This window comes from Corella eumyota, chromosome 7 (genome assembly GCF_963082875.1).
Source record: "Corella eumyota chromosome 7, kaCorEumy4.1, whole genome shotgun sequence".
NCBI lineage: Eukaryota > Metazoa > Chordata > Ascidiacea > Phlebobranchia > Corellidae > Corella > Corella eumyota.
In genome coordinates, this window is record NC_137496.1 from 9245318 (window position 1) to 9272256 (window position 26939).

At 34.2% G+C, this 26939-nt stretch overlaps 3 protein-coding genes across 3 annotated transcripts; all 3 read right to left on the bottom strand.

Moving 5' to 3' along the window:
• Positions 1–747: 747 nt before the first annotated feature.
• LOC145760479 (polyadenylate-binding protein 4-like) lies at positions 748–8290 on the bottom strand. The gene is made up of 11 exons (XM_082574380.1): positions 8119–8290; positions 7229–7434; positions 6418–6611; positions 5636–5719; positions 5203–5367; positions 4660–4795; positions 3859–4064; positions 2698–3066; positions 2477–2614; positions 1977–2154; positions 748–1365 (listed from the first exon to the last, which is right to left on the bottom strand). The coding sequence occupies exons 2-11, from the start codon at positions 7425–7427 to the stop codon at positions 1127–1129; spliced, it is 1908 nt and encodes a 635-aa protein (XP_082430506.1). The 5' UTR covers positions 7428–7434; positions 8119–8290; the 3' UTR covers positions 748–1126.
• Positions 8291–9385: 1095 nt separating this feature from the next.
• Positions 9386–20720, bottom strand: LOC145759915 (adhesion G-protein coupled receptor G6-like). The gene is made up of 13 exons (XM_082573770.1): positions 20605–20720; positions 19944–20033; positions 19017–19111; positions 18130–18285; positions 17279–17476; positions 16467–16670; positions 15792–15914; positions 13871–13980; positions 13047–13254; positions 12205–12352; positions 11479–11633; positions 10463–10633; positions 9386–9853 (listed from the first exon to the last, which is right to left on the bottom strand). Exons 1-13 carry the CDS (start codon positions 20663–20665, stop codon positions 9596–9598), a joined length of 1977 nt encoding a protein of 658 aa, XP_082429896.1. The 5' UTR covers positions 20666–20720; the 3' UTR covers positions 9386–9595.
• A 46-nt stretch (positions 20721–20766) lies between these two features.
• On the bottom strand, positions 20767–26933 carry LOC145760301 (uncharacterized). Its single transcript, XM_082574169.1, has 11 exons — positions 26812–26933; positions 26572–26735; positions 25900–25961; positions 25350–25452; positions 24921–25079; positions 24377–24507; positions 23627–23718; positions 22608–22725; positions 21686–21828; positions 20903–21078; positions 20767–20817 (listed from the first exon to the last, which is right to left on the bottom strand). The coding sequence occupies exons 1-11, from the start codon at positions 26861–26863 to the stop codon at positions 20767–20769; spliced, it is 1251 nt and encodes a 416-aa protein (XP_082430295.1). The 5' UTR covers positions 26864–26933.
• Positions 26934–26939: the final 6 nt, after the last annotated feature.

The following is a 26939-nucleotide window of genomic DNA, read 5'->3' on the forward strand; positions in this document are numbered from 1 at the left end:
ACGAATACGCTTTTTTAACAACCAATCCTTTTTTTAAGACCTTCCCACCCCGTCCTTTATAAAAATGCTCTTTCATTTCTAAAAAAATTCGACCTAAATATAGTGGTAAACCAGTTATGGCGTCGGACTACGAGCCGAAAGGTGTCTGGTTCGAGCCGTTTCAACGTCACGGTATCCGCCCTGAGCCCGGCGTTCACGGATAGCTTAGTCACGTCCCAAACCGCACACCCTTACCCGATAAAAATATTTAAAAAAAACTATCCCCTTAAAGGGATATGGGGAAAAACAACTAAGAAACACTTGCTACACCACAGAAACACTTGCTACACCACAGATGAGGTCGTGGGTTCAATCCCCACTGATTTCATACTGTAGCGCCCTTGAGTAAGGCGTTATAAATGGTACGAACTCCTCCTGAGCTAGCACTTAATCAGCATTATAATTATTGGGCAATTATAATCTATAATATCCCAAACTACCACAGGCAACTCGAGGCTGGGTCGAAGTAACTAATGTTACTCTATGTTTAAGTAGCGCATTCGACTTTCCCACATCAAGGATAAACATATATACAAAAAAAATAACACAATTTAAAATAAAAATCTTATTTTACAAGCGTTTATAAATATATAGAATTAGGCAGGCAAATATCTCAACCTAATAGACAAAAAAACTAATTTTTTTTCCATTCTGTTTATTCAATCTCCAACGAAAATCCACCAACACATTTTACTGTGAAACAATCAGCATTTTTTACAATTTTTTATTTTTTTTTTAACAAACTCAAACCAAAGAACTACCAATGTAGAATCTGGTAGGCAAAGGGCTTAGAAAAAAATCCCAACAAAAATTAAATCCCCCAAAAAAGTTTTAACAAAAAAAGTTGGGTCTTATTATATTTGTTTTATTTTTTTTCGAAATTTTTCCAATTTTTTTAAAAAACATTTTTGAATATTTTGACTGGCAAAAAGCCGATACTTAATCTTTAGCAGCGAAAAAAATATTTTGTAAGGATGGTTATCTTTAAAATGGTGTAGCAACAGCAAAAAAAATTCCTTTAATTATCGAGAAAAAAAATTGCTAAAATCCGAAACCCCCCAAAAAAAAAAAAAATTTGATTTTTAATTTATTCCTGAGCGACAGCTACTTCTTGTTGCCCGGGAACAGTCTGTCGGGACTGCTGTTGTCGTACTTTGACCTGATGCGCTTGCAAAACAGCGACAGCTTCTTCTACCTTAGCTTTAAGAGATTCACGAGATTCCAACATGTGCAAGAGCTCGGAGTTGTCAATTTCCAGCAACATCCCAGTTATTTTCGAAGCCAAATCGGGGTGCGTTGACTCGATAAGAGGGTACAAGCGTTCACCTAAATAACAAAAAAAAATTTTGTTAATTAATTTTACAATTCTGGAATTGAATTATTATTTTTAAGCAAGCAACATAATGTAGTAAATAGATAACACTTTGCCTTACAACATGAGGTCATTGGTTCGATCCCCACTGCTTCCATGTTTTTAGCATCAGTTAGTTATGCAATATAAATACTACGAACTTCTTAAAAGCTAAGAACTAATCACCAATCATAATCAGTCCGGCAGCGTGGTGTAGTGGTAAGAACACTTGCTACACCACACATGAGGCCGTGGGTTCAATCCCCACTGATATCATGCTGTAGCGCCCTTAAGTAAGGCGCTATAAACGATATGAACTCCTGCTAAGCCAGCACTTAATCAGCAGTATAATTACCTGGCAATTATAATCTATAATATCCCAAACTGCCACAGGCAACTCGAGACTGGGTCGGAGTAACTGATGTTACTCTATGTTTAAGTTGCGCATTCGACTTTCCCACATCGAGGATAAAGATATATACAAAAAAAAATTAATAAATCATTTTTTTAGCAAAATGACCGAAAAAAATGTGCTGCACTGTAAAAAAAAGACAAGTGGAAATATTAGATATTCTTTAAAACTTACCAAGCATTTGTTTTTGCTCTTGGGGTTGTGCAGCAGCAAGCATTGTAGCAGTAAGAGGTTCTTGGCCTTGAACGTGGACAGCTTGTTGAATAGCAGCCTCATTCTGTTGTTGTTGCGGCTGCCCTGCCTGCGCAAATCCCATGGACGGGTTTCGAACACTCTGGGTGTATTTAAACGGCTAGAAAACAAAAAGGTGGAAATTTATAACATAAAATATGGACTACAGTACAGAAGACCCTAGGTTTGATAACCCTCTGCTTGTAATTTTAAAAAATGCCAAAAAAAAAAAACCAAAATGTTTTGGGTTCGAGCCGCACCAATGCCACACTATTCGCCCTTGCCCCCCTGCAACTCGAGACTGGGTAGAAGTAACAGATGTTACTCTATGTTTAAGTCGCGCATTCGACTTTTCCACATCAAGGATAAAGATATATACAAAAAAAAGGCAATTTGGATTAAGGTCAGGGTACTTCAAAAGTAGTTCAAAAAGAAGACAATACCTGCATAGCTACTGGATGTTGCATGATTTGATGTTGAGAACCGTGAATACCTCCTCTTGCCCCAATTGGTGTCGTCATGGGTCGAATTGCGGGACCAGATGGGGCCCTGGGACCTACCGCACTTCTCATATCACCCATCTAAACAATAAAAACATTTTTTTACGTCAAATACAAACATTTTTTTTCACGTTTTTGTGTTTTTTTTTAAATAAAATTCAGACCTGGAATCCAGCTTGTGGGCTGTGCTGCCATCTTGGGGTTGCTCTAATGAGCTGACCAGGCACGTACGTTCGCTGAGCCCCTTGGAATGGCATAAAGTACCCTTGAGCCCCAGCAGTCGCAGGGAAAGTCTGCCCGATCATCTGATTCGGGGCAGCGACCCGATGAACCCCCATTGTACTTGTCATTCTCTGCATGTACTGCGCTGTAAGATGAGCCTTTCGGTCTTCACGGCGCTGTGCCAGTGCCACGTAGAGCGGCTTCGAGCCAAGAATGCGGCCGTTCATCTCTGTGACAGCCTTGGTTGCCTCTTCTGGACAACTGAAGCACACGAAACCGAATCCTCGAGATCGTTCACCATCAGCCATGATCTGTATATAAAAATATAAATGTCATCACCTTTATTCCTTACAATATGACTAAACTACAATTTCAATAATAGAGCAAATTTTCTCTAAGTAGTCTTAAGATACAGGGTACGAATTAACGGTTAAAAAACAATTCGCTAAAAAGGAGGTCGCATTTTTAGAGCAATAGTTAGGTCCAAGTCATGATCTTCGTTTTTTTAAAACACTTGACGCGTTGCATGGCATTTTTAAAATGTAACATATTGTTAAACAATCGTTAATTATTTTTTGCACAAAAAACAAGACATCAAGACTGTTATGTATATAAAAAATTGCGCAACTACTTAACTAAACAAAATGCGAGAGTGAAAAATACGCGTTGTGAGATCATGAAAAGTTTTTGTTATTAAATGACCTGTAGTAACCTACATTTACGCAGAATTATATTGATGTAATTATAAATGTGTGGAACCATTAAAAAAAAATTGAAAGAATACACAAATATACACGAAAGTTTTAATGTCGGTTGAATTTTTTTGGTTGATTCGCTAATTCTAATATATTTGTGAAAAATGATTCACAAATTTTAAAAAACGATTCAAGGCTTCACTAATTAAGGTCTTGGGTTTGATTTCCACTGCCTCCATGTTGTAGTTCCCTTTAGTAAGGTGCTAAAAACGACCCGTTAAGCCAAAAACCAACTGTCAGATTAATTAGTGAGCAATCATCTTTAAAAATATCCCAAACTGCCTTAGCTAGTTCAAAATTAGGTTGGTGGAACAAATAATATTTTATGTTAAGGCCGTAAAGTCTGACCTTAGCACTTGTGATTGTTCCATATTGAGCGAATGTCTCCCTCAGTTCATCATCCTTCACATGGTCGTCCAAATTTTTAACGTACAAATTCACGCCCTGGAATTTCTGGATTCGCTCCTGTTTCTGCTGCTCAAACTGACCGCGAAGTTCTTGCTGGCGTTCAGTTTTCTTCTGCGCACGTCCGACATAAAGAAGATCAGTGGTACCTACGCAAAATTAAAAATTTATATTTATGACTCATACACAGAGTAACAGCTGCTACCCTGACCAAGTGTTGATTTTTTGTTGCCAGTTAGATTTATTATTGACTGTAATGGCCGCTAATTAATCTGCTGATTGATATTCAGCTTGATAGGAGTTTGTATTTTTTATAAGGCCTATTTAATTTTTTTTGTATATATCTTTATCAATGTGGGAAAGTTAAATGCGCAACCTAAACATAGAGTAACAACAGTTACTCCGACCCAGTTTCGAGTTGCCATTAGCTGTTTGGGATATTAAAGATTATAATTGTCCAATATTTAAGCTGCTGATTAAGTGTTGGCTCAGCAGGAGTTTCTACCGTTTACAGCGCCTTACTCAAAGGCGTTGCATCATGAGGGCCGTGGGGATTGAACTCACGACCTCATGAGGTGTAGAAAGTGTTTCTTACCACTACACCAGGCTGGTGGTTCAAGCCTAACAATGCTACAGCCCGAAAGCAATGAGGATCAAACCACGAAACTCATGTAGTGAATGAAGCCAGGTGTTCTAACCACTACACCTCATTGAGTTCCATTTTATGTTTGTGTCTTATCTTACCTTCTATTTCTGTCTGGTTGAGATTTTCACAAGCCAATTGAGCTTCTTCATGGGTGTCGTAAGCAACAAACCCGAAACCTCGCGAGTTTCCGGCAGGATCCTTCATTACAGCAACGCTACGAACAGTTCCATATTCCTACAAATAAAATATTTTTGACATTTATTAGTTTTAAATTTATTTTTTTTTAAATTTACCGAAAAAGTAGCAAGAACAATATTAATTATCGAGATTTTTAAATAATAATAACATATCATTAAACAAACTAGTCAATGGCCTGCCCTTAGGTCGGCATTATTTTTGTCATAAAATGACAGCAACTAATATTTGCCAGCGATAATTTACCCGTGCACCACAAATGGCAGTTTAATATAATTTTAAGGCCTATAAATTGAACATCATTCAAAAATAAATATCGTCCACTAAGCTCCCTTTGTATAGATAACATAAATTCAAAAAAAAAACATCTTATTTACTGTTTAGGTTTTAGTGGATTAAAATAGAAAAAAAAGTTAAAAATATAAAATAATGACAGTTCTTTTTACCTCGAACATGGTACGAAGGGTCTCTTCGTCAAGTTTGTCACTAAAATTCTTGATGTAAACGTTCGTAAACTGACGAACCCGTTCACCCATTTTTTTGACCCTTTCGCCACGAGTCAAAAACTTGCCGACAAACACCTTTTTGTCATTGAGCAACATACCGTTGACCTATAAAAAAATTTTTAATGATTATTACATTTTTTATTTTTTTTGTTTTGAATTAAAAAAATTTTTATAGGTTTTTCTTAAAGGGAATTAGTTTAAAATCAATTAAGTAGCATGGAAAAAATTGTACAGATGCTAGTTCTATTAACTAGGTTATAAAAATAACAGCTTTAAAATACAGCTGTTACTATAATTTTATTTATGTTAAGGTAGAAATACGAGAGAACTTTTAAAACAATTTTAAGAAATAACATGCTATCAAATAAGCTACCTTTTCAATAGCGTGAACAGCAGCTTCTTCAGTCTCAAAATGAACGAATCCGTAACCTTTCGATCCGTTCTCATTTGACGATACCTATAAAAAATAACTTTGTTTTAAAATAGTGTAAAAGCAGTTTTCATTAGGTTGAAAATATTTAAAAATGACAAGTTAAGCAAAAAGCATGTCTATATGAAAGCTTAGCTTTTACCAACAATATGACATTTTCTATCAAACATTTTTTCGTCCCCCCCTTTGGGTATATATATAATTTCTTTTGATTAAAAATAATGTTAACGTGCTATATCAGAAAATTTTGAGATTTTGTAAGTGATGTATATAGCATGTTAGTATGGTTAACACTGAATTACAAAATGGCTTTAGAAACTCTAAAAAATGTCTGTGGCACTTACAATTTAATTTTTTATAAATACTGGAAAATGATTAATATAAAAAAACAGGTTACCATACTTTTTCGTGTGACGTAGAAAGTACTAAGTAGCGTAGTGAATGTATACAAGCTAGTACTTTCTACATCATAACAAACAAGGCTTTTCTTTTTTTTTTAATTAAATTTTTAATTTAAAGTTATGTAACTTAAAAAGTATATAAGTTAAACTATTTAAAGTTAAAACCATTTGTTGTGTTCAGCGACACCAACTTTATTAACTTTTGAGTAAAAAAATATCGCTAATGTAGGACTTTAACTCTAATTTTAGTAAAAAAAGAATATGTCAAATCAGTCAAATAGTTAACCCTGTTATAACTAAAAAAACAAAAAGACTTAGACTCACCTTGCAAGAGAGAATGTTTCCAAAAGCAGAAAAAGTGTCGTACAAGGCCTTGTTGTCGATGGACTTGTCCAAGTTCTTGATAAAGATGTTACCAACTCCAGATTTTCGAAGGGAGGGGTCACGTTGGCTCCACATGATCCTGATTGGCCGCCCTTTGATGGGGTCGTAGTTCATGGTATCCAAAGCACGCTCAGCTGTAAAACAAAATTTTTTAAGTTTTATAAAAAAAATATTAAATCGATATTAGGTTTTTGAATATGCTTATCCTTGGTGTAGGTAGGTTGATTTTGCAGCTAAACATAGAGTATATAATATTTGTGACCCCAACCCAGTCTTAATTGACGTTGCCAGTTCGAGAAATTATTAAGAATAATTCCAAATAGTTAATCTGCTGGTGGTTTTTTGGCTTAAAAAAAAGTTTATATTATTTATAGCGAGCGGTTGGGGAATCTACAGCATGAAAGTAAGGATTGAACCCAGAAACTTTTGTAGTAAATCAACTGTTCTAACAAATTTCACAAAAAAGTGCTTTCACTTGCTTCACCACATGAGATCGTGGGTTTTATTCCCACTGCTTTTATGCTGTAGCGCCCTTGAGTAGGGCGCTATTAACGGTATAAACTCCTGCTGAGCCAGCACTTAATCAGCAGCACAATTACCGGGAAATTATAATTTATATATAATATACCGAACTGTCAAAGGAAACTAGAGACTGGGTCAGAGTAACTGATGTTACTCTATGTTTAGGTCATGCAATCGACCCTTCCACATCAAGGATAAAGATAAATACAAAAAATAAAGTAAATTGTACCATCAGCTGGTTGTTGGAAATTGACGTAAGCATAGCCCAGCGATCGACGGGTGATAACGTCACGGCACACTCGAATAGAGAGGACGGGCCCAGCCTGGGAGAACTTCTCATACAACATCGCCTCGGTGACATCTTGGTGAAGATCGCCGACGTAAAGTGAGGCCATTGGGTAGCTCGATGCATTCGTATTGGTGTTCATTTTTTATCTAAAGAGGTAAGTTTTAGAGGGTGTGATGAAAGTTTTTTTTAACACAAACACTTTCAACTTTTGGGACCTTATCTGTTAGCGTACCAGTCTGGAAAGTAGGGCGGTTTTCGACGAGATCTTGTGCGTGCAAGCGAAAAAAAATGGCGTGATCGCACGTGCACTACGATTTTCGGTCTACGCGTGCACGCATGATTTATGTTGGCGTGCTTTACTTAAATCTCGCTTAAATTTACAAGGCGTCAGCATTGCCCATGCACAAATTTTTTTAAAAACCAGGTGTGCAAAACGTTAATTTCGAGCAAGCATTTTTTTCACCGAAAAAAATCTCGTACGTGCACGCTGCCTTACTTCACAGACTGGCCTATCGCAACCTGTTTATTAAAAAGTTAGAATAAACTTTTAACAACAAAAATTTGTTGAAGTAATCTTTTTATAAATTGGTCATATTTAGTCACAAATTTTATTTTGTTTTGTCCATAATGCGATACGATTATATTAAATTTTTTAGGATTTTTACAAACTTTAACCAAACTAATAAATGCTTAAATTAGATTGTAGCTCTTAAACTAACTAAAACATAAAATTATTAGTGATAATCTACAAATTGCGAATCAATTTCATGACTTTTACTTCTAAAAAATTAAACTTTTTTAGAATAAATTAAAAATCGTTTTTCACTTACCGTTTTGTATCCTTTCTTTGCAGAAAATCTCGAATACAAATTTTTTTAATGTTTTTAAATTTTTTTGTACGTTTTTCAACGATTTTTTATAGTTTTTATAATTTTTTTTGTACCTTAGTAGTAATCTACAAGACAACAAAATTTTATTCTGAACTCTACACGCTGCGAGAGACAGAATAGCGGAAATTAGTCTCGAAACAGCAGTAATCAGCATTACGCAATAATATGGTAACCGCAAATAATTAAGAACAAAAGAATTAATTTTTTAAACATTATTTGACACTAATTTTATAACTAAATAAACCAAAAATTTATTAAAAACTTAGTATAATTTAAAATTTGATTATTTAATCCTTAAAATTGATAAATTAACAGTAAAAAATGTTTTTTCTAAATAACTTTACAAAAAATACCAAAGTCAGTTTTAAAATAAAATAATTAACACTAAAAGAATTTTAGGTTTTAAACCTATACACAAAAAGACCTAAAATTAAATTAATTCTTGTTTTTAAGTCTAGTAACGTTTCCGCTGGCCTGTTAAACTTCCTTTATCTTAATAACAGCAGTTGCTTAAAACATGTTTTTAAATTCCTTGCACATTGACATAACCTTCTAACTTATAAAAAATGATATAAAAATCAAATATTTTTATCTTTTGTGTAATGTTCTTGTATTTAAACAAAAATGCAGCTTTTTATGGGCCTTAGCTAATATAAACAATAATACGAAAGGCAACGTACTTTTCATAGTATCTGCTCATGGTACCAAAAAACAAAATTTTAAAAACAACTTTTACCAAAAGCTTAGTCAACAAAATCAAGATTTTTTTTTGTATATATCTTTATCTTCAATGTGGGAAAGTCGTCAGCATGAGATCAGTGGGGATTGAACCCACGACCTCACGTGTGGTGTAGTAAGTGTTCTTACCACTACACCACGCTGCCGGTTAAATTATTTTTCAGAGATCAAATTTAAGTAAAAGAATATGTATAATTATCCGTAAAATGGCGTATTCAGTATAACGTTTTCTGGTAAAATGGGTTTCGGTGATGTAAGAGTAAACCAATTAAATATAAGTAGTATTTACATGTTTATTTCAAAAGTTATTATACACGCTTATCGAAGCTTTTACAATAAAAAATACGCAAAAATAAGCATTTAAAAAAAAATGAATAAAAAAAATATTTAAAGTTTAAAAAATACAAAAGGTTATGTATAAAATAGATTATAGGGGTTTAATCCCCGCTGCTTCCATGCTGTAGCGTCTATAAGTAAGGGGCTATCAACGGTACAAACTCCTTCTAAGCCAAAAACCTATTGGCAGTTTAATTTTAAGAAGTTGTAATCTATAATAACTTAAACTTCCCAAGTCAACTCGAGACTGGGTTGGGGTAACATATGTTTACTCTATGTTCAGGTAGTAAAATCGTCCTTCCCACATCAAGGATAAATATATACGAAGAAATATATTTTACAGTTATGTTGTTGACGTAGAGTACCGCTGTAGGGCCGATTTTCTGTTTTTTACCGATTTTCGATTGCTAATACACACATGGTGTAACACAGCTGCCCTTGAAGTAGTGCCGCTAGTACTACTATCCTTACTATGACTGTTGGTTATTTCTGTGTCTGGTGTTTTCGTTATTTTGCAACCGAATAGCTTTCGAATAGACGACGTCCAAAAAACGAAAACTGGTCTTTTTTTAATGCAGAGAATGTAGAAAAGAAAAGCACCCTAAAAAAATTTAGATTTTTAATTTTTTTTATTTTGTAATTATTATTTTTTTGGCGTATGCTATATTCCTTAATTTGAGAGGTCGACTTCACAGCTCAAGCATTGCAAAAAACATAAACATTTGTTACCCCGACCCAGTCTCGAGTTGCCTGTGGCAGTTTAGGATATTATAGATTATAATTGCCCGATAATTATGCTGCTGATTAAGTGCTGGCTCAGCAGAAGTTTATATTGTTTATACTCAACGGCTCCAGCACGAGAGCAGTAAGGATTGAATCCACGACCTCATGGTGGTGTAGCAAGTTTTCTTACCACTATACCACGCTGCCAGATTGTAACGTAATTAATTATAATTACTAGATAAATAATACGGTAATTGGATTTTGGCCAGCTTAAATTTGTACTGTCTACATCGCTTTACTTAAGAGACTTTTAGCATTGAAAACGTGAGTATCGGACCAATGACCCCGTGTAGTGTATATCTGGGTGTCTTCGGGTTGGGGGGAGGGATTCTTGGGGTAACAAATGTTACTCTATGTTTAGACCGTAACGCTGGCCTTCCACATCGAGGATAAATATTTTAAAAAATTAATGTAGCCTCAAACCTACTTGAAAGGCGTTGAAAATCGAAAACACCCAGCTAATAATCAAGTTGTAAAACACATCGTCGCAAAATAAGAAAAGAATTCCCGTTATCCATGTTAAACCCAAACAGATGGAAAAAACAAAGGCCATTTTTAAGTGGTCTATTGTATTATGTTCCCTTGCTGTAGACCTTACCTTAAAACAAAAAAATGACAATACAAAACGTTATTTATTTTCGTATATATATATATTTTTTTTGTATATATCTTTATCCTCGATGTGGGAAAGTCAAATGCGCGAATTAAACATAGAGTAACATCAGTTACTCCGACCAAGTCTCGAGTTGCCTTTAGCAGTTTGGGATATTAAAGATTATAATTACCTGATGAGTAAGCTGCTGATTAAGTGCTGACTCAGCCCGGGTTCATACCGTTTATAGCGCCTTACTCAAGGGCGCTACAGCATGATAGCAGTGAGGATTAAACCCACGACCTCATGGTGGTGTAGCAAGTGTTGTTACCACTACACCACGCTGCCCGTAACTATCTTTATCCCTTTATCCTCAATGTGGGAAGATAAAATGCGCGACCTAAACATAGAGTAACATCAGTTACTCCGAATTAGTTTGGAGTTGCCTGTGGCAGTTTGGAATATTATATACATTATAATTGCCCGGTAATTATACTGCTGATTAAGTGCTGTCTCAACAGGAGTTTACACCGTTTAAAGCGCCTTACTTAAACGAGATACAAAACGAGAGCAGTTATTTATATTTTAATTAAAGGTACCTTAATCCAGTCTCAAGTTGACTTTGGTAGTTTGGGATTTTTTGAATATAATTGCCCGATAATTAAACGGCTGACTGTTTTTTTAATTCAGCATGAGCTTATACCGCTTATAGTGCCTTACCCAAGGGTGTTACAGCTCGGCAGCATTGAGGATCGAACTAAAGACCTTATGTAGTGTAGCCAAGTGTTCTAATCACTACACCACGCTGACTTTCAATACATAAAAAAAATTTACAAAAAAAGTTTTTATACCCGGTTCCGATTACAAATATTTAACATAACCCTGCACATCACAGAAATGTTGTAGAGTAATATTAAACCAATCCATAATAGGAATCCGAAGTAAAGCGAATACCCGTGCAGCCAGCAAAAATTATCGGCCCGGTAGTAAGACTTTAGATGATTCGCTAAAAAAATAATAGTTAAATATTTTATGTGCTTATTTATCCTAAATGTGGAAAGGTCGACTTCACAGCTTAAACATAGCGTAAGATTTGGCAGCGTGGTGTAGTGGTAAGAACACTTGCTACACCACCATGAGGTCGTTGGTTCAATCCCCACTGATCTCATACTGTAGCGTCCTTCAGTAATGCGCTACAAACAGTATGAACTCCTGCTAAGCCAGCACTTAATCAGCAGCATAATTACTGGGCAATTACAATCTATAATATCCCAAACTGCCACATGCAACTTGAGACTGGGTCGGAGTAACTGATATTATTCTATGTTTAAGTTGCGCATTCGACTTTCCCACATCGAGAATAGAGATATATACAAAAAAAAACTTGTTTTTTGAAATTAATTTGTTTTTTGACTTAGCAAGAGTTTATTTTGTCTATGGCAACTTAATGAAACGTTTAACAGCAGGGAAACAGTGGAGATCGAACCCAGGACCTTCTGTAGTAAACCCAAGTGTTTAACCATCACACCATAGGCTGCAAATTTCAATAAAAAAATTAAAATAAATTTTTTTTTTACTTTTTGAGTAACAAATTAACGGATTCTCAAAATGATGGTCAAAATATCCAAGAGTTATTCCACAGCTTATGACAACTATTAATAAAGGACACCCGTAAGCAAATAGCATTGAAGTTCTCATAATACTTGCAGAACTGCTATCAAAAACCTAAAAAGAAAAACGATATTTTAGATTCAAAGACAATGTTCCGATTCAGCCTTAAGTTGACTTTGGCCGACTTGAGTTGCCCTAACCAAGTCTTGAGTTGTCTTTGGCAGTCTTAGGTTGTCTTGACCAAGTCTTGAGTTAACTTTGGCAGTCTTAAGTTGCCCCGACCCAGTCCTAAGTTGACTTTGACCTCTTGAGATGTTTGACCCAGTCTTGAATTGACTTTTGCCAACTTGAGCTGCTCGACCCAGTGTTGAGTTGACTTTGACAGTCTTGAGTTGCCCCGACCAAGTCTTGAGTTGAATTTGACAATCTTAAATTGCTCTGACCCAGTCTCAAGTTGACTTTTTCAGTCTTAAGTTGCCCCGTCCCAGCCTGGAATTTACTTTGGCAATCTTAAGTTGCTTCGACCCAGTCTTGAGTTGACTTTGGCCGTCCTGAGTTGCTTGACCCAGTCTTGAGTTGACTTTAGCCGTCTTGAGTTGCCCTGACCCAGTCATAAGTTAACTTAAGCAGTTTGAGGTAATATAGATTATAAATTTGACGAAAAATAAAACTACCGACTGGTTTTCGGCGTAGCAGGGGTTTATACCATTTAAAGCAATTTACCAAAGGTCAATACAACAAAAAACGGCAGGAATCGAACCCAGGACCGTAAGTAGTAAAACCAAGTGTTGTTACCATATATTCTTACCTTCACAAGAGCTGAATAAAGCTGATTGCTATACACAGCAATCCAAAACCAGCCGGAAAGCATTGTGAACTGAAGGCAAGCTGTTATAAAAGTACACCAGGCATGTTGGTCAACTAGTTCAATCCCAAACAAAAATATGATGTTTCCCAGAAAGAGATTAAGGCAAATATGAACTTGGATTTGAGCCGGTATTTTTGTACGTGATTCTCTAAAAAGTCATATTTTGCATCTTTAGAAAAGAGCTGGTGGCATGGCTTAGTGATTAGAACACTTGGCTTTACTACATAAGGTTCTGGGTTTGATTCCAGCTACTTCTATGCTGAAGCATTTTTAAATAGGGGGCTATAAACAGTAAAAATTCTGCTTAGCAAAAAAACAATAGGCAGAATAAATACCGGGCAATTATAATCATTAATATCAGTTTTTTTGTATATATTTTTATCCTCGATGTGGGAAGGTCGAAAGCACGACCTAAACATAGAGTAACATCAGTTACTCCGACCCAGTCTTGAGTTGCCTTTAGCAGTTTAGGATATTATATAGATTATAATTGCCCGGTAATTATATTGCTGATTAAGTATTGGCTCAGCAGGAGTTTATACAATTTATAGCGCCTTACTCGAGGGCGTGAGGGGATTGAACCTTCAGCATGAGAGCAGTGGGGATTGAACCAACAACTTCATGGTGGTGTAGCAAGTGTTCTTACCAATACACCACGCTGCCGGTTAATATCCCAAACTGTCAAAGTCAACTTGAGACTGGGTCGGGGTGAAGAATGTAACCCTAACATTAAAAATAAATATATATAAGGCACTCATAGTTACTTGTGCAAAAGCAAAATTAATCCAGATAGAAAGAAACCAGCAGCAGATAAAGTTGATCCAATATCTGATACCAGAGAAAGATAAATATCAGCTGGCACTTCATCGTCAGACTATAAACAAAAATAAATTTAAAATTTAACATAAATATTGATTTTTAGTGCAAGTTGTAATTAAGAATTAAAATTTAACATTTATATTTCCCTGATGTGAAAAAGACGACTTTATGGCTTGAACATAGAGTAACATTTGTTACCCTGACGCAGTCTCAAGTTGACTTTGACAGTTTAGGATATTTTTGATTAGAATTGCCTGATAATTAATCTGCTGATTGGTTTTCGGTTTAGAAGAAGTTCATACCATTTATAGTGTCTCACTTAAGGGCGCTACAGCATGAAAACAGTGGGAATCAAACCGAGAACCTCATGTAATAAGTTTACTTTAACAGTTTGGGATATTATAGATTATAACTGCCCGGTAATTATGCTGCTGATTAAGTGCTCAGCAGAAGTTTAAACCATTTATGGCAACTTACTCGAGGGCGCTACAGCATGAAAGCAGTGGGAATCAAACCCAGGACCTTATATAGTAAAAACCAAGCGTTATAACCATTACACTATGCTGCGAGTTTTCAAGAAATAAATAAAAAATAGAAATAATTACCACTAAAATAGAAAAGCTTGTTAAATGATCACATTTACAGAGAGGTGGAAAGGCATCGATATCTAAACAACATCCTTCATGAGACCAAATGTTTTTCTTATCGTCCCAATAAACACAGGTTTGTGTAACAAATTTCACCTTTATAAAACAACTATTGTTAAAATTATTTCTTAAAATCATTAAAAAACATATTTTTAAAACCAGTAAAACCATTTTTGCACCATTTTAACCATTTTTTAAAACCATTTTCCACCATTGTTTAAAACCATTTTTCACTATATTTTAAAACCTTTTTCCACCATTTTTTAAAACAATTTTCCACCATTTTTTAAAACCATTTTCCACCATTTTTTAAAACCATTTCCCACCATTTTTTTAAACCATTTTTCACTATATTTTAAAACCATTTTCCACTATTTTTTAAAACCATTTTCCACCATTTTTTAAAACCATTTTCCACCATTTTTTTAAACTATTTTCCACCATATTTTAAAACCATTTTTCACCATATTTTAAAACCTTTTTCCACCATTTTTTAAAACCAATTCCCACCATTTTTTTAAACCATTTTTCACTATATTTTAAAACCATTTTCCACTATTTTTTAAAACCATTTTCACCATTTTTTAAAACCATTTTCCACCATTTTTTTAAACTATTTTCCACCATATTTTAAAACCACTTTTACCATATTTTAAAACCATTTACCACCATATTTTGAAACCATTTTTTACCATATTTTAAAACCATTTTACACTTTTTTCAAAATTATTAAAACCATTTATGCACCATTTATTTAAACCAATAACACAATTTTTTAACCATTTTCCACATTTTTTTAAAACCATTTTACACTATTTTTTAAACCAATAAATCTATTTTAACTATTATTTAAACCATTAAAACCATGCTTTAAAACCAGTAAAACCATTAAAACCATTTTTCATGCAAGTTATTAAACCGTAAAAAGTCGGCAACGTGGTGTAGTGGTTAGAACACTTGGTATCACTACATAAGGTCCTGGGTTTAACCCCCAATACTTTCATGCTGTAGTGCCCTTAAGCAAGGCGCTATAAACAGTAATCAACTTCTGCTGAGCTAAAAAACAATAAGTAGTTTAAGTATCGTGCAATTATAATCTCTAATATCCCAAGCCAAAGTCAACTTGAGACTGGGTCAAGGTAACAAATGTTACTCTATGTTTAGGCTGTCAAGTCTGCCTTCTTACATCACGAATACAAATATAAAAAATAAATAATACCTTCATATTAGATTGCCTATCTTTCATTTTTCCATATTTTGTTGTTTCCATGACATGTCTGATTTCAACAGGTTTTGTTAGATTTGTTATCGAGTTCTTGCCCCCAACAACAGCAGAAACAACCTAAAAAAATAATAATATATTTATCCTTGATGTAAAAAGGTCAATTTTACAGCCTTAACATAGATAGAGTAACGTTTGTTACCCTGACCCAGTCTCAAGTTGCCTTTGGTGGTTTGGGATATTATAGATTTTTTTTTTTATATATCTTTATCCTCGATGTGGAAAAGTTGAATGCGCGACTTAAACCTAGAGTAACATTAGTTACCCCGACCCGGTCTCAAGTTGCTTGTGGCAGTTTGGGATTAATGCCGTTTATAGCGCCTTACTCAAGAGCGCTACAGCATAAGATCAGTGGGGATTGAACCAACGACCTCATGTGTGGTGTAGCAAGTGTTCTTACCACTACACCACACTTCCGGTTTAGATTATAATTACCCGATAATTATGTTGCTGAATAAGTGTTGGTTAGCGGAAGTTTATACCATTTATAGCGTCTTACTAAGGGTGCTACAACATGAAAAAGGTGGGGATCGAACCCAGGACCTCATGTAGTAAAGCCAAGTGTCCTACTAAAAAAATTATTAAAACATTTAAATTTAGTTTCGAATTTACCCATTTCGGAGTTTGTTCAGCAGGGTATAATCCACTCCCATTAAAAACAGTAAAAACCACCCGAACACTTTCATTCTTAGTTTTTTCACTGATTTTGAATGCTTCTTTTGGAACAGAAATAAGAATAGGGGTAGTTTTATTTAGTTCAAATGTTGGTTTATATTCCACGTTGTCGATAATGTCTTTCGTATTCACATCAGCTATCTAAAACATAAAAATAAACTTTATTTACAAATTTATTTTTGTACATCTCTTTTTTTTATAGCGTAAACATAGAATAATATTTGTTTTTCTGAAGTGACTTTGGCAGTTTTTTTTGCCAGATATTTAAAATGCTTATTGGTTTTTGGCTCAGCAAGAGTACAAACCATTTGTGGTGCCTTATTTATAGGTTTTACAACATAGAATCAGTTGGGATCAAACCAACGACCTAATGGTGTAAAGCCAAATGTTCTAACCACTACACTAACTGTTAAAATTTTTTATTTTTAAAGAAAAAATTTACAATATGTAGTGCTTTAAAAAATGGTTTTACTACGTAAAGTCCTTGGTTCGATCCCTACTGCTTCCATGCTGTAGCTCCCTTAAGTAAGGTGCTATAAACGGTATAAACTTTTACTAGCAATAAAACAATCAGTAGATTAGTATAATCAATAATATCTCAAACTGCCTAATTCAACTCGAGACTGGGTTGTGATAACAAATGTTACTTTATGTTTAGGCCATAAAGTCATCTTTCCCACATCGAGGATAAAAAATACAAAAATAGCAAAGTTATTTTGAAATTGATAAGTTTTTATCTAAAAGCCTACCTGTAGTTGGATATTGTTCGTTGATATGTTCAAAACAGTAACATTATTAAGATCTACTTCTAGTGTTAGGTTGTCCAAAGCATTTACGATTGAATAGGATTCAGAAATTGATTTTCCCAGATCAGTTTTCAGTTTAGTAAATGAACCCGATATTATAGAAGCTGTGTTGGTAACCTTTTCTAATAAATTTGAAGAAACCTAAAAACAGTTAATTATAATTAAATAAAGGGTGAAAAATACTCATATTTTTGGGCTGATTTTATAACCTAAACATTGAGCAACATTTGTTACCTTGACCCAGTCTTGAGTTGACTTTGCCAGTTTGAGATATATATTTTTTTTGTATATATTTTTATCCTCGATGTGGGAAAGTCGAATGTGGACTTAAACATAGAGTAACATCAGTTACTCCGACCCAGTCTCGAGTTGCCTATGGGCAGTTTGGGATATTATAGATTATAATTGCCCGATAATTATACTGCTGATTAAGTGGTGGCTCAGCAGGAGTTCATACCGTTTATAACGCCTTACTCAAGGGTGCTACAGCATGAGATCAGTGGGGATTGAACCCAGAACCTTATGTGTGGTATAGCAAGTGTTCTTACCACTACACCACGTTACCGGTCACTACACCACGCTGCCGGTCAAATTATTGATTATAATTGCCCAATAATTAATCTGCTAAATGGTTTTTGTCTTTGCAGGATTTCCAACTGCTTATAGCTCCTTACTTAAAGGCACTACAGCATGAAAGCAGTGGAAATCAAACCTATGGTCTCATTTAGTAAATTCAAAAAAAATAACAACACAAAAAAATTTTAAAATTATTTAAAATGATATTAAAACTTTACTGATAAATTGTTGTGCTGAACAGCCGTTGAAATGTGTACAATTTGATTGGAGATTATAACTGTATTATTTTGAGTTATATTTTTTTGACGTATACTAGTTACTGCACCAAGTTGTTCCACTGCCAATGTTAATTCCTTCTCAGTTTTGGCTTCAAACTAAAATTTTTAAAACAACTTTATTACTAAACTGGCAGCATAGTGCACCGGCAGCATGATGTAATCGTAAGTACTCCTGCTACACCACACATGAGGTCGTGGGTTCAATCCCCACTGATCTCATGCTGTAGCGCCCTTGAGTAAGGCGCTATAAACAGTATGAACTCCTGCTGAGCCAGCACTTAATAATTACCGGGCAATTGTAGTCTTTATAATATTCCAAATTGCCACAGGCAACTTGAGACTGGGTCGGAGTAACTTATGTTACTCTATGTTTAAGTCGCACATTCAACTTTTCCACATTGAGGATAAAGATATATACAAAAAAAAGTGTAGTAAATTAAACACTTGGCTACCCTACATAAGGTCATGGGTTTAAACCCCACTGCTTTCAAGCTGTAGCAACCTAAAGAAAGGCGGTATAAATGATAAATACACCTGCTAAGCCAACACTTAACCAGCAGCTTAATTATCAATCAATTTTAATTTATAATATCCCAAACTGCAAAGTCAACTTTATAGACTACGTCAAAGTAACTAAATTTACTCTTATGTTGTGAAGTTGACTTTCCTTGACTTTTCCTTGACTTTCAAGTTGAAATTATAAAATATAAAAAAGGATTCTGTAGAAATATTAAAAATAACCAAATAATTTATTTTTATAAAAACAAAGAATTAACATATCATTAATTAAATATGCCTTGCCCACTTAAAATTATGAATTTTATTACCGTATCATTTTCAAAATGACAAGTTGACACGTTGACTTGACCAAATTTTGTTTCATTTGAAATTTTTTCACATGCAACTTTAGCTGCAGGTCTACCTAAAAATTTACAAATTATTGGTTTTAACGTAGAGTAATATTTTTCCCCAATCCAGTTTCGAATTAACTTTGGGAGTTTGGATTATTATTAATTATAATTGCCTGAGAATTAAACAGCCGATTGGTTTTCCGATTCAACAGAAAACCCGCAGTGTGGTGTAGCACACGGCAACGTGGTGTAGTGGTAAGAACACTTGCTTCACCACACATGAGGTCGTGGGTTCAATCCCCACTGATCTCATGCTGAAGCGCCCTTGAGTAAGGCGCTATAAAAGGTATGAACTCCTGCTGAGCCAGCACTTAATCAGCAGTATAATTTTAATGCAAGTATAATCTATATATAATATCCCAAACTGTTATAGGCAACTTGAGACTGGGTCGGAGTAATTGATGTTGCTCTATGTTTAAGTCGTGCATTCGACTTTCCCACACCGAGAATAAAGATATATACAAAAAAAAAACAGAAAATTTGTACCGTTTATAGCACCTTACTCAACGTAACTACAGCTTAAATGCAGTGGGGATTTAACACATGACCATCTGTATTATAGCCAAAAGTTTTAACCACTACACCATGCTGTCAGTTAAATATATTTTAGATGCTTCTAAGTCACGTCCTAAAGTAAGGCACTGAAGGTATACAGTAGATAATGATTACTGCCAATCTGACATATTAATGATCAGGAAATACAAGTAACGTCAATTATATCAAAAAATTTATAAAGGAACTGAAAATAGGGTCAGAATAACAAAATTAGAAGGCTATATATAAGATTACTAAAATTTAAAATTTTTTTTTTTTGTTAAAAAATTTTTTTTATTAAGTTTATACCATTTTTACATTTTTCTTTAGAATTTCGACTGTTGTTGATTAAAGTTTCGTTAAAATGAAATCCAATTATAAAATCAGCATTACATTGATCTGTAAAAGTTAAAAATAAATTTAAAATTAGTGTTAAAACCAGCCAAGTGGTGTAGTGGTAAGTGGTCTAGTGGTATATCTTTATCCTCGATGTGGGAAAGTCGAATGCCCGACTTAAACATAGATTAACATTAGTTACTCCGACCCAGTCTCGAGTTGCCTGTGGCAGTTTGGAATATTAAAGAATATAATTGCCCAGTAATTCTGCTGCTGATTAAGTGCTGGCTCAGCAGGAGTTTATACCGTTTATAGCGCCTTACCCAAGGACGCTACAGCATGAGATCAGTGGGGATTAAACCCACGACCTCATGGTGGTGTAGCAAGTGTTCTTACCACTACACCACGCTGCCGGTATGTATGATCTCCACTGCTTCCATGCTGTAACATCCTTAAGTAAGGTGCCTTAAACAGTTTAATCAGCATCCAAATATATTCAATAATATCCCAAACTGCCAAAGTCAACTTGACACATTAAGTAACAAATGTTACTTAATTTTTTAAGTTGTCCTTTAAACATTTTAATTAAATAAATTGCTATAAACTTTTACTGTAAAAATACAAAGAAAAATACCTTTTTTTTTGATTTCCTGGCAAATAAATCCAAACATTCGAATTTTCTTTGGAGATGTCATCCATTTTCCCAAATTGACAGCACTGGAATTTGACCTTTCTGCAGCTAGTATATGTACTCCTACCAATTCCCCATTTAGAGAAGAATTCGAACAGTTTTTTTCTAAATGGTTTGAATAACCTTGCTGGTTCGACTTTGGTATTGTTGTATTATCTGACCATTTTAAAGGACCATTCTTTTTTCTATTACCACCTCCTAGCCAATAACTTAGACGAATTGTAGATGTGTTATCATGCGCAGAAATAATTGATTTGGACATGTAGTCTGTTACAATTTTTTGAATTTCAGAATTTTTGATGATCAACAGTTCGCTGTTTTCAATTTCACATTTTCTCTCAGCTTCGTAATGAGTAGCACCATTTAAGGGCGTGTAGAATGTTATGTTTAAGCCATTGTATTTAACAACAGAAAATTCTGGAAATATCAAAAAAAAAATTACTCTTACATTAGGAATAGTTTATTTTGTTTTTATTTATCCTCGATGTGGAAAAGTTGACTTTAAGGCCTTAACGTAGAATCATTTTTGTTACCCTGACCCAATCTTAAGCTGACTTTGGAAGTTTGGGACATTATCGTTTATCATTGCCCGATAATTATTTTGCTGATTAATTTTTTCATGTGTCAGCAAAAATTTGTAATATTCATAGTGCTTTTCTTAAGGACACTACAGCAAGGATGTAGTGAAAACCAAACCCAGGACCCCAACCTAGTTTTTTAACTTCCATACCATGCCGCCGGACAAAAAAGATGGCTAATAATATGGTACATTAACGCAACCTTGCTTATCACAACAAAAGGACCTGGGTTCGATCCTTACTGTGTTCCTTGTGTTTTAACTCCTATACTATGTTACCAGACAAAAAAAAAGGCTGACAGTATAGTACAGTAAACCAGGCCTTAACTATCACCACCAAAAGGACCTGGGTTCGATCCTTACTGTGTTCATGTCATAATATTAAAGCTGGCCTTTTTAAAAACAAAGATAAATCTTAAAAATACTCGGAAACCTAATAATTCATACCTGATGTGCAGTTATCATCATAATATCCCTCCAAACAATTACAGGAATAAGTTGATCCATTTATAAAACAAGTTCCGTTGTTTTGACAGGGACCCAATCCACAAGGATCTAAACAACAATAAAACATCAACAATTTTAGCCAGCTTTGAAATAGTTTAATTTAAATTAATTTTTTTTTCTTATATTTTTCCATATTGCCTTAGGTGATAGGTTTTTATATTTTTTATTGGGTAGGGGTGTGATATTGTAAAGTGTTTGAGCTATCCGTAAACGCCGGGCTCAAAGGCGAATAGTGTGGCAATGGTGCGGCTTGAACCCGAAACCTTTCGGCTCGTAGTCCGCTGCCATGACCGCTTAACCACACTAGCGGACTTAATTTAAATTTATTGATAATGGAACTTGGAAAATAATATAAAAAGATGCATGTATATTGAATTTATAGGCTAACAAAATAAATAAAACTGCCATTTGTGGTGCGCAGTAAATTGTCATGAACAAATTTAAGTTGAGAGTTGTGACCATATTATGACAAATAAAATCGCAACCAATTTGGCTATGGATACTAGGCTTCACCACATTTTTTTTTGTATGTATCTTTATTCTCGATGTGGAAAAGTCGGATGCGCGACTTAAACATAGAGTGACATCAGTTACTCCGACCCAGTCTCGAGTTGCCTGTGGCAGTTTGGGATATTATGGATTATAATTGCCCGGTAATTATGCTGCTGATTAATTGCTGGCTCAGCAGGAGTTCGTACCGTTTATAGCGCCTTACTCAAGGGCGCTACAGCATGAGATCAGTGGGGATTGAACCCACAACCTCATATGTGGTGTAGCAAGTGTTCTTACCACTATACCACGCTGCCGGTAAAAAAAAACTCCGTTTCAAGAACAGGTAACTTACCTTATTCAAATAGAATACTTACCAGAACTATTAAAAACCCTTTCCTTTTTTACACAGGTATAACTTCCCACAGTATTTACACAATTTGAATCAACTAATGAACAACGATGAGAATTAGTTGAACACTCATCAATATCTACAAATAAAAATATACATATTTTTTTTATTTAGTGTTTATGTAGGGCCTTAGTATAAAGTAATGCTGGCGACATGGTGTAGTAGTTAAAGCACTTGGCTTTACTTTGAGAGGTTCTGGGTTAGATTCCCAATGCTTGTATGTTGTAGAAATTTTGAGTAACATGCTTTAGACAATGTAAATTACTGAATTTCAAAACCAATTAAAAGATTAAGTTTTAGGTAATTATTATCAATAAAATCCCAAACTGCAAAAGTTACTTTATGTTTAGGTTGTAAAGTCAACCCACATAAAAAAATACTTTTGACACTACGCCCCAGTTGCCTTCACCATAAAAAACATGACCTGCCAATCATGCCTTTAACATTTTTAATTATAAAATTTTTTTTTTTTTTTTTTAGTAATTAGTTTTCCTTACTTAGGCGGATATTAGTTGTATTATTACAATCTTACTAAAATATGTTAAGACTTCAATAAAGTACAATGTTGTCTTTTTGTTGCGCAAAGTTTTATAACAGCGTGGTGTCAAAGTTCTATAACACCGGCAGCGTGGTGTAGTGTTAACAACACTTGTAACGTCACCATAAGGTCGTGGGTTCAATCCCCACTGATCTCATGCTGTAGCACCCTTGAGTAAGGCGCTATAAACGGTACGAACTCCTGCTGAGCCAGCACTAAATCAGTAGCATAATTATCAGGCATTTATAATTTATAATATCCCAAACTGCCACAGGCAACTCGAGACTGGGTCGGAGTAACTGATGTTACTCTATGTTTAAGTCGCGTATTCGACTTCCACATCGAGGATAAAGATATATACTAAAAAAAAACTGATAAGATTTAATTCCAAAATAGCAGCACAAGTTTTGAATTTTAGTCATGCAACTTTAAAAAAATTTACCTAAAGAAATTTGATGCAGAATTATCCGAAGAACTCCTTCAATTTCTTTCTTTGAAATCCGTCTTAAAGAAGACTTTTTACTTCGTAAATATCTTTAAAAAAATACTTTTTTAATTAATTTTTAACTGCCAGTTTTTTTTTAGTATTCATTTATTCTCGATGTAGAAAGGTCAACTTCACGGCCTGACAGGTTTTATTTGTTACCTTAACCTGGTTTTGAGTTATCTTTGACAGTTTGAAATAATATCGATTATAATTGACTAATATTTAAATAGCTGATTGATTTTTGAGTCAGCAGGAGTTCATGTCGTTTTCAGTGTCTTACTTCAGGACAGCATAGCATAAAAGCATTGAAAATTAAACCCAGGACTTCATGTAGTGAAGCCAAGTGCTTTTTAAGGTTTTATTAATAAAAGTAACAAAAAGATATAAAATACATAATTTGATGACCATGCCATAATGTACTATAAAATCTTTGTATAAACATTATTACTTTTGGCATGTTTTAAATCATTAAATTGATTTTGTCATTTTTTCCCATCGCATTGTTGAATTTAATTACTAAAAACATGCCATAAATAGTTTAAACCACTTCACCACTCTGTAGATTTTGGTTTACAAATCTATATTACATAGAAAAAAAATAACATTACCACAACCTGATTTAAGGCCCTGCGTTTAACCCCACCTTGTTACAACATGACTTAATCTCTAAATTCAGAAAAATAAAAGACCAGAAGTGTTACTAACTTTGACAGCAGAGTATAGCCCAGCAAATTTCCTTTAATATTTTCTCCCTTCAAAACCATGATGTTGTCGGTTGAATCTAGAGACATGTCACGAACATCAAACTGAAAGTCAGTTGCTGATGATTGCCACAACTAACAGTAAAAATATTCATTTTTATATATCTTTATCCTTAATAAGATGAAGCCTGACTTCATAACCCAAACAGAGGGTAACATTTGTTACCCCCATCCGGTCTCAGTTTGGATTTGCCAGTTTGAGATAATATTAAATATATTGGCAGATAACTAATCTTTTGATAGGTTTTGATCTTAGCAGGTTGTCATACCGCTTATAGCGCCGAACTCAAGAGCGATACAGCATGGGAGCAGCGGGGATTAAACCCATAAACTCAAGTTGTAAGGCCAAGTGTTTTAATTACAACACTTTGTCGCCTGCAAATTTTAAATTATAAAATACAAATAAAATATATATATATACAAATCACATTAAAAAAGGGCTATAACACAAAACAATTATTTGACATTGAAAAATATGTTTTTCTTACGTATTGGTTAGTAACTTTATAGAACACCTCACAAATTGTAGCATCTGTTTTATCTGTTATTTGAAAGACTGAATAGGAGAGTGAAAAATTGTTTTTCGTGAAACTTCCATTAGATCGATATAACTTTCCTTTGCCATCAGAACCAAGATTACCAATAACCTAAAAATTGTTGGCATATATTTATCCTTGATGTGAAAATTCAAATTTCGACTCAAAACATAGAGTAACATTAGTTGCCTGAACCCAACCTTAGTAGTTTTAAATAATATTAATTATAATTTCTCAATTACCAACATTTGCTAATTATGTCTGGCTTAGAAGTAAACAAATACTACTGAATTTATTTTTTGGTTATAAAGTTGCTTACCCGCATTGAGGATAAATATATATATAAAAAAATTACTAATATAAAATTTAAACAATTGTTACATTTAAGGAATATGATCTGTTGTTGATTCCATCTTCTCCATAAACAAATGTCAATGCATGAAAAGGTTGTGAAGCATTTGATATAAACTCATGGGTGGGATAACTAATAAAAAACACTGTTAACAAAGCTCACAAGATAACCCCATTTTTTTTTGGTAAGAACACTTGCCACACCACACATGGGGTCGTGAGTTCAATCCCCACCGATCTCATACTGTAGCGCCCTTGAGTAAGGCGCTAAAAACAGTATGAAGTCCTGCTGAGCCACCAATTAACCAGCAGTATAATTATCGGGCAATTATAATCTATAATATCCCAAACTGCCAGAGGCAGCTCGAGACTGCGTCAGAGTAACTGATGTTACTTAACTGATGTTCGAGTAAAAATACTTAATGTTTAAGTCGCGCGTTCAACTTCCCCACATCGGGATAAAGATATATACAAAAAAATATATATATATAAAAACAATGGTGAACAAAAGACCTTACGTAAAAAACACAAAAGTTCTAACTATTACATATCTAAGCTGCTTAAAAACGTATAAACTAACCTGTAATATTTTCCGTAGGTGACGTTTAATTTGGTCTTAAAATTAACTTCTGTAATTTGGACCTAAAAGCAATAATATAAAAGTTTCCTACAACGTGTAAGTAATTTTAAAACACACAACCTAAAAATATGGCGCTATTATTTGCCGCTCTTTTTCTTATTACACAACTATTTATATTTTAAAAATTTCCGTTTGTCCCCAAAGTGACAATCTAAATTTAAGATTATTTTCGTTTTAATAACCCAGTCTTGAATTGTTTTGGCTTTTTAAATAAGATTCATCTCATTAGTAGTGATATATACCTATAATTTGTGGGTTTAGTCGTGGGTTTAATCCCCACTGATCTCATACTGTAGCGCCCTTGAGTAAGGCGCTATAAACGGTATGAACTCCTGCTGAACCAGCACTTAATCAGCAGCATAATTACCGGGGAATTATAATCTATTATATTCCAAACTGCTAAAAGGTAACTCGAGACTGGTTCGGAGTAACAGTTGTTACTCTATGTTCAAGTGGCGCATTCGACTTTCCCACATCGAGGATAAAGATATATACAAAAAAAAATTAATCGGTACATCGTTTTTTTTTTCGCTACGGTGTGAAGGCAAAATATGCTACGACTTATAGACAAGTTTTCTATATTTAACTAAAATTTCATTCTAAAAGACTTACGATATTGCCATTATCAAACATGTCGTGCCCTCCATCCATTATACTATCACTGCTAACTACTCCTGCAGAGTAATTATAGGAATAATAGTTAGGGATTTGAGCAATCATTTCAGATGAACGGGAAACGATATTTTCCATAACAACTTTTACAAACTGGCCTTCAACTAGAAGTAAAATGTTATGTCAGTACTATGAAGCATTTTAAAAATTAAGATTGTTATATTTTCTATAAGTACTAACCATTTTTAATTAACATCAACAACAATATGTTCCAAATACAAAATATCTTCATTTTCGATAATATTCAAAGAACTCTTTAAACAAGGCTTTAAAAACAATTATTTTTAAAGAAAATAAAAACCTAATCT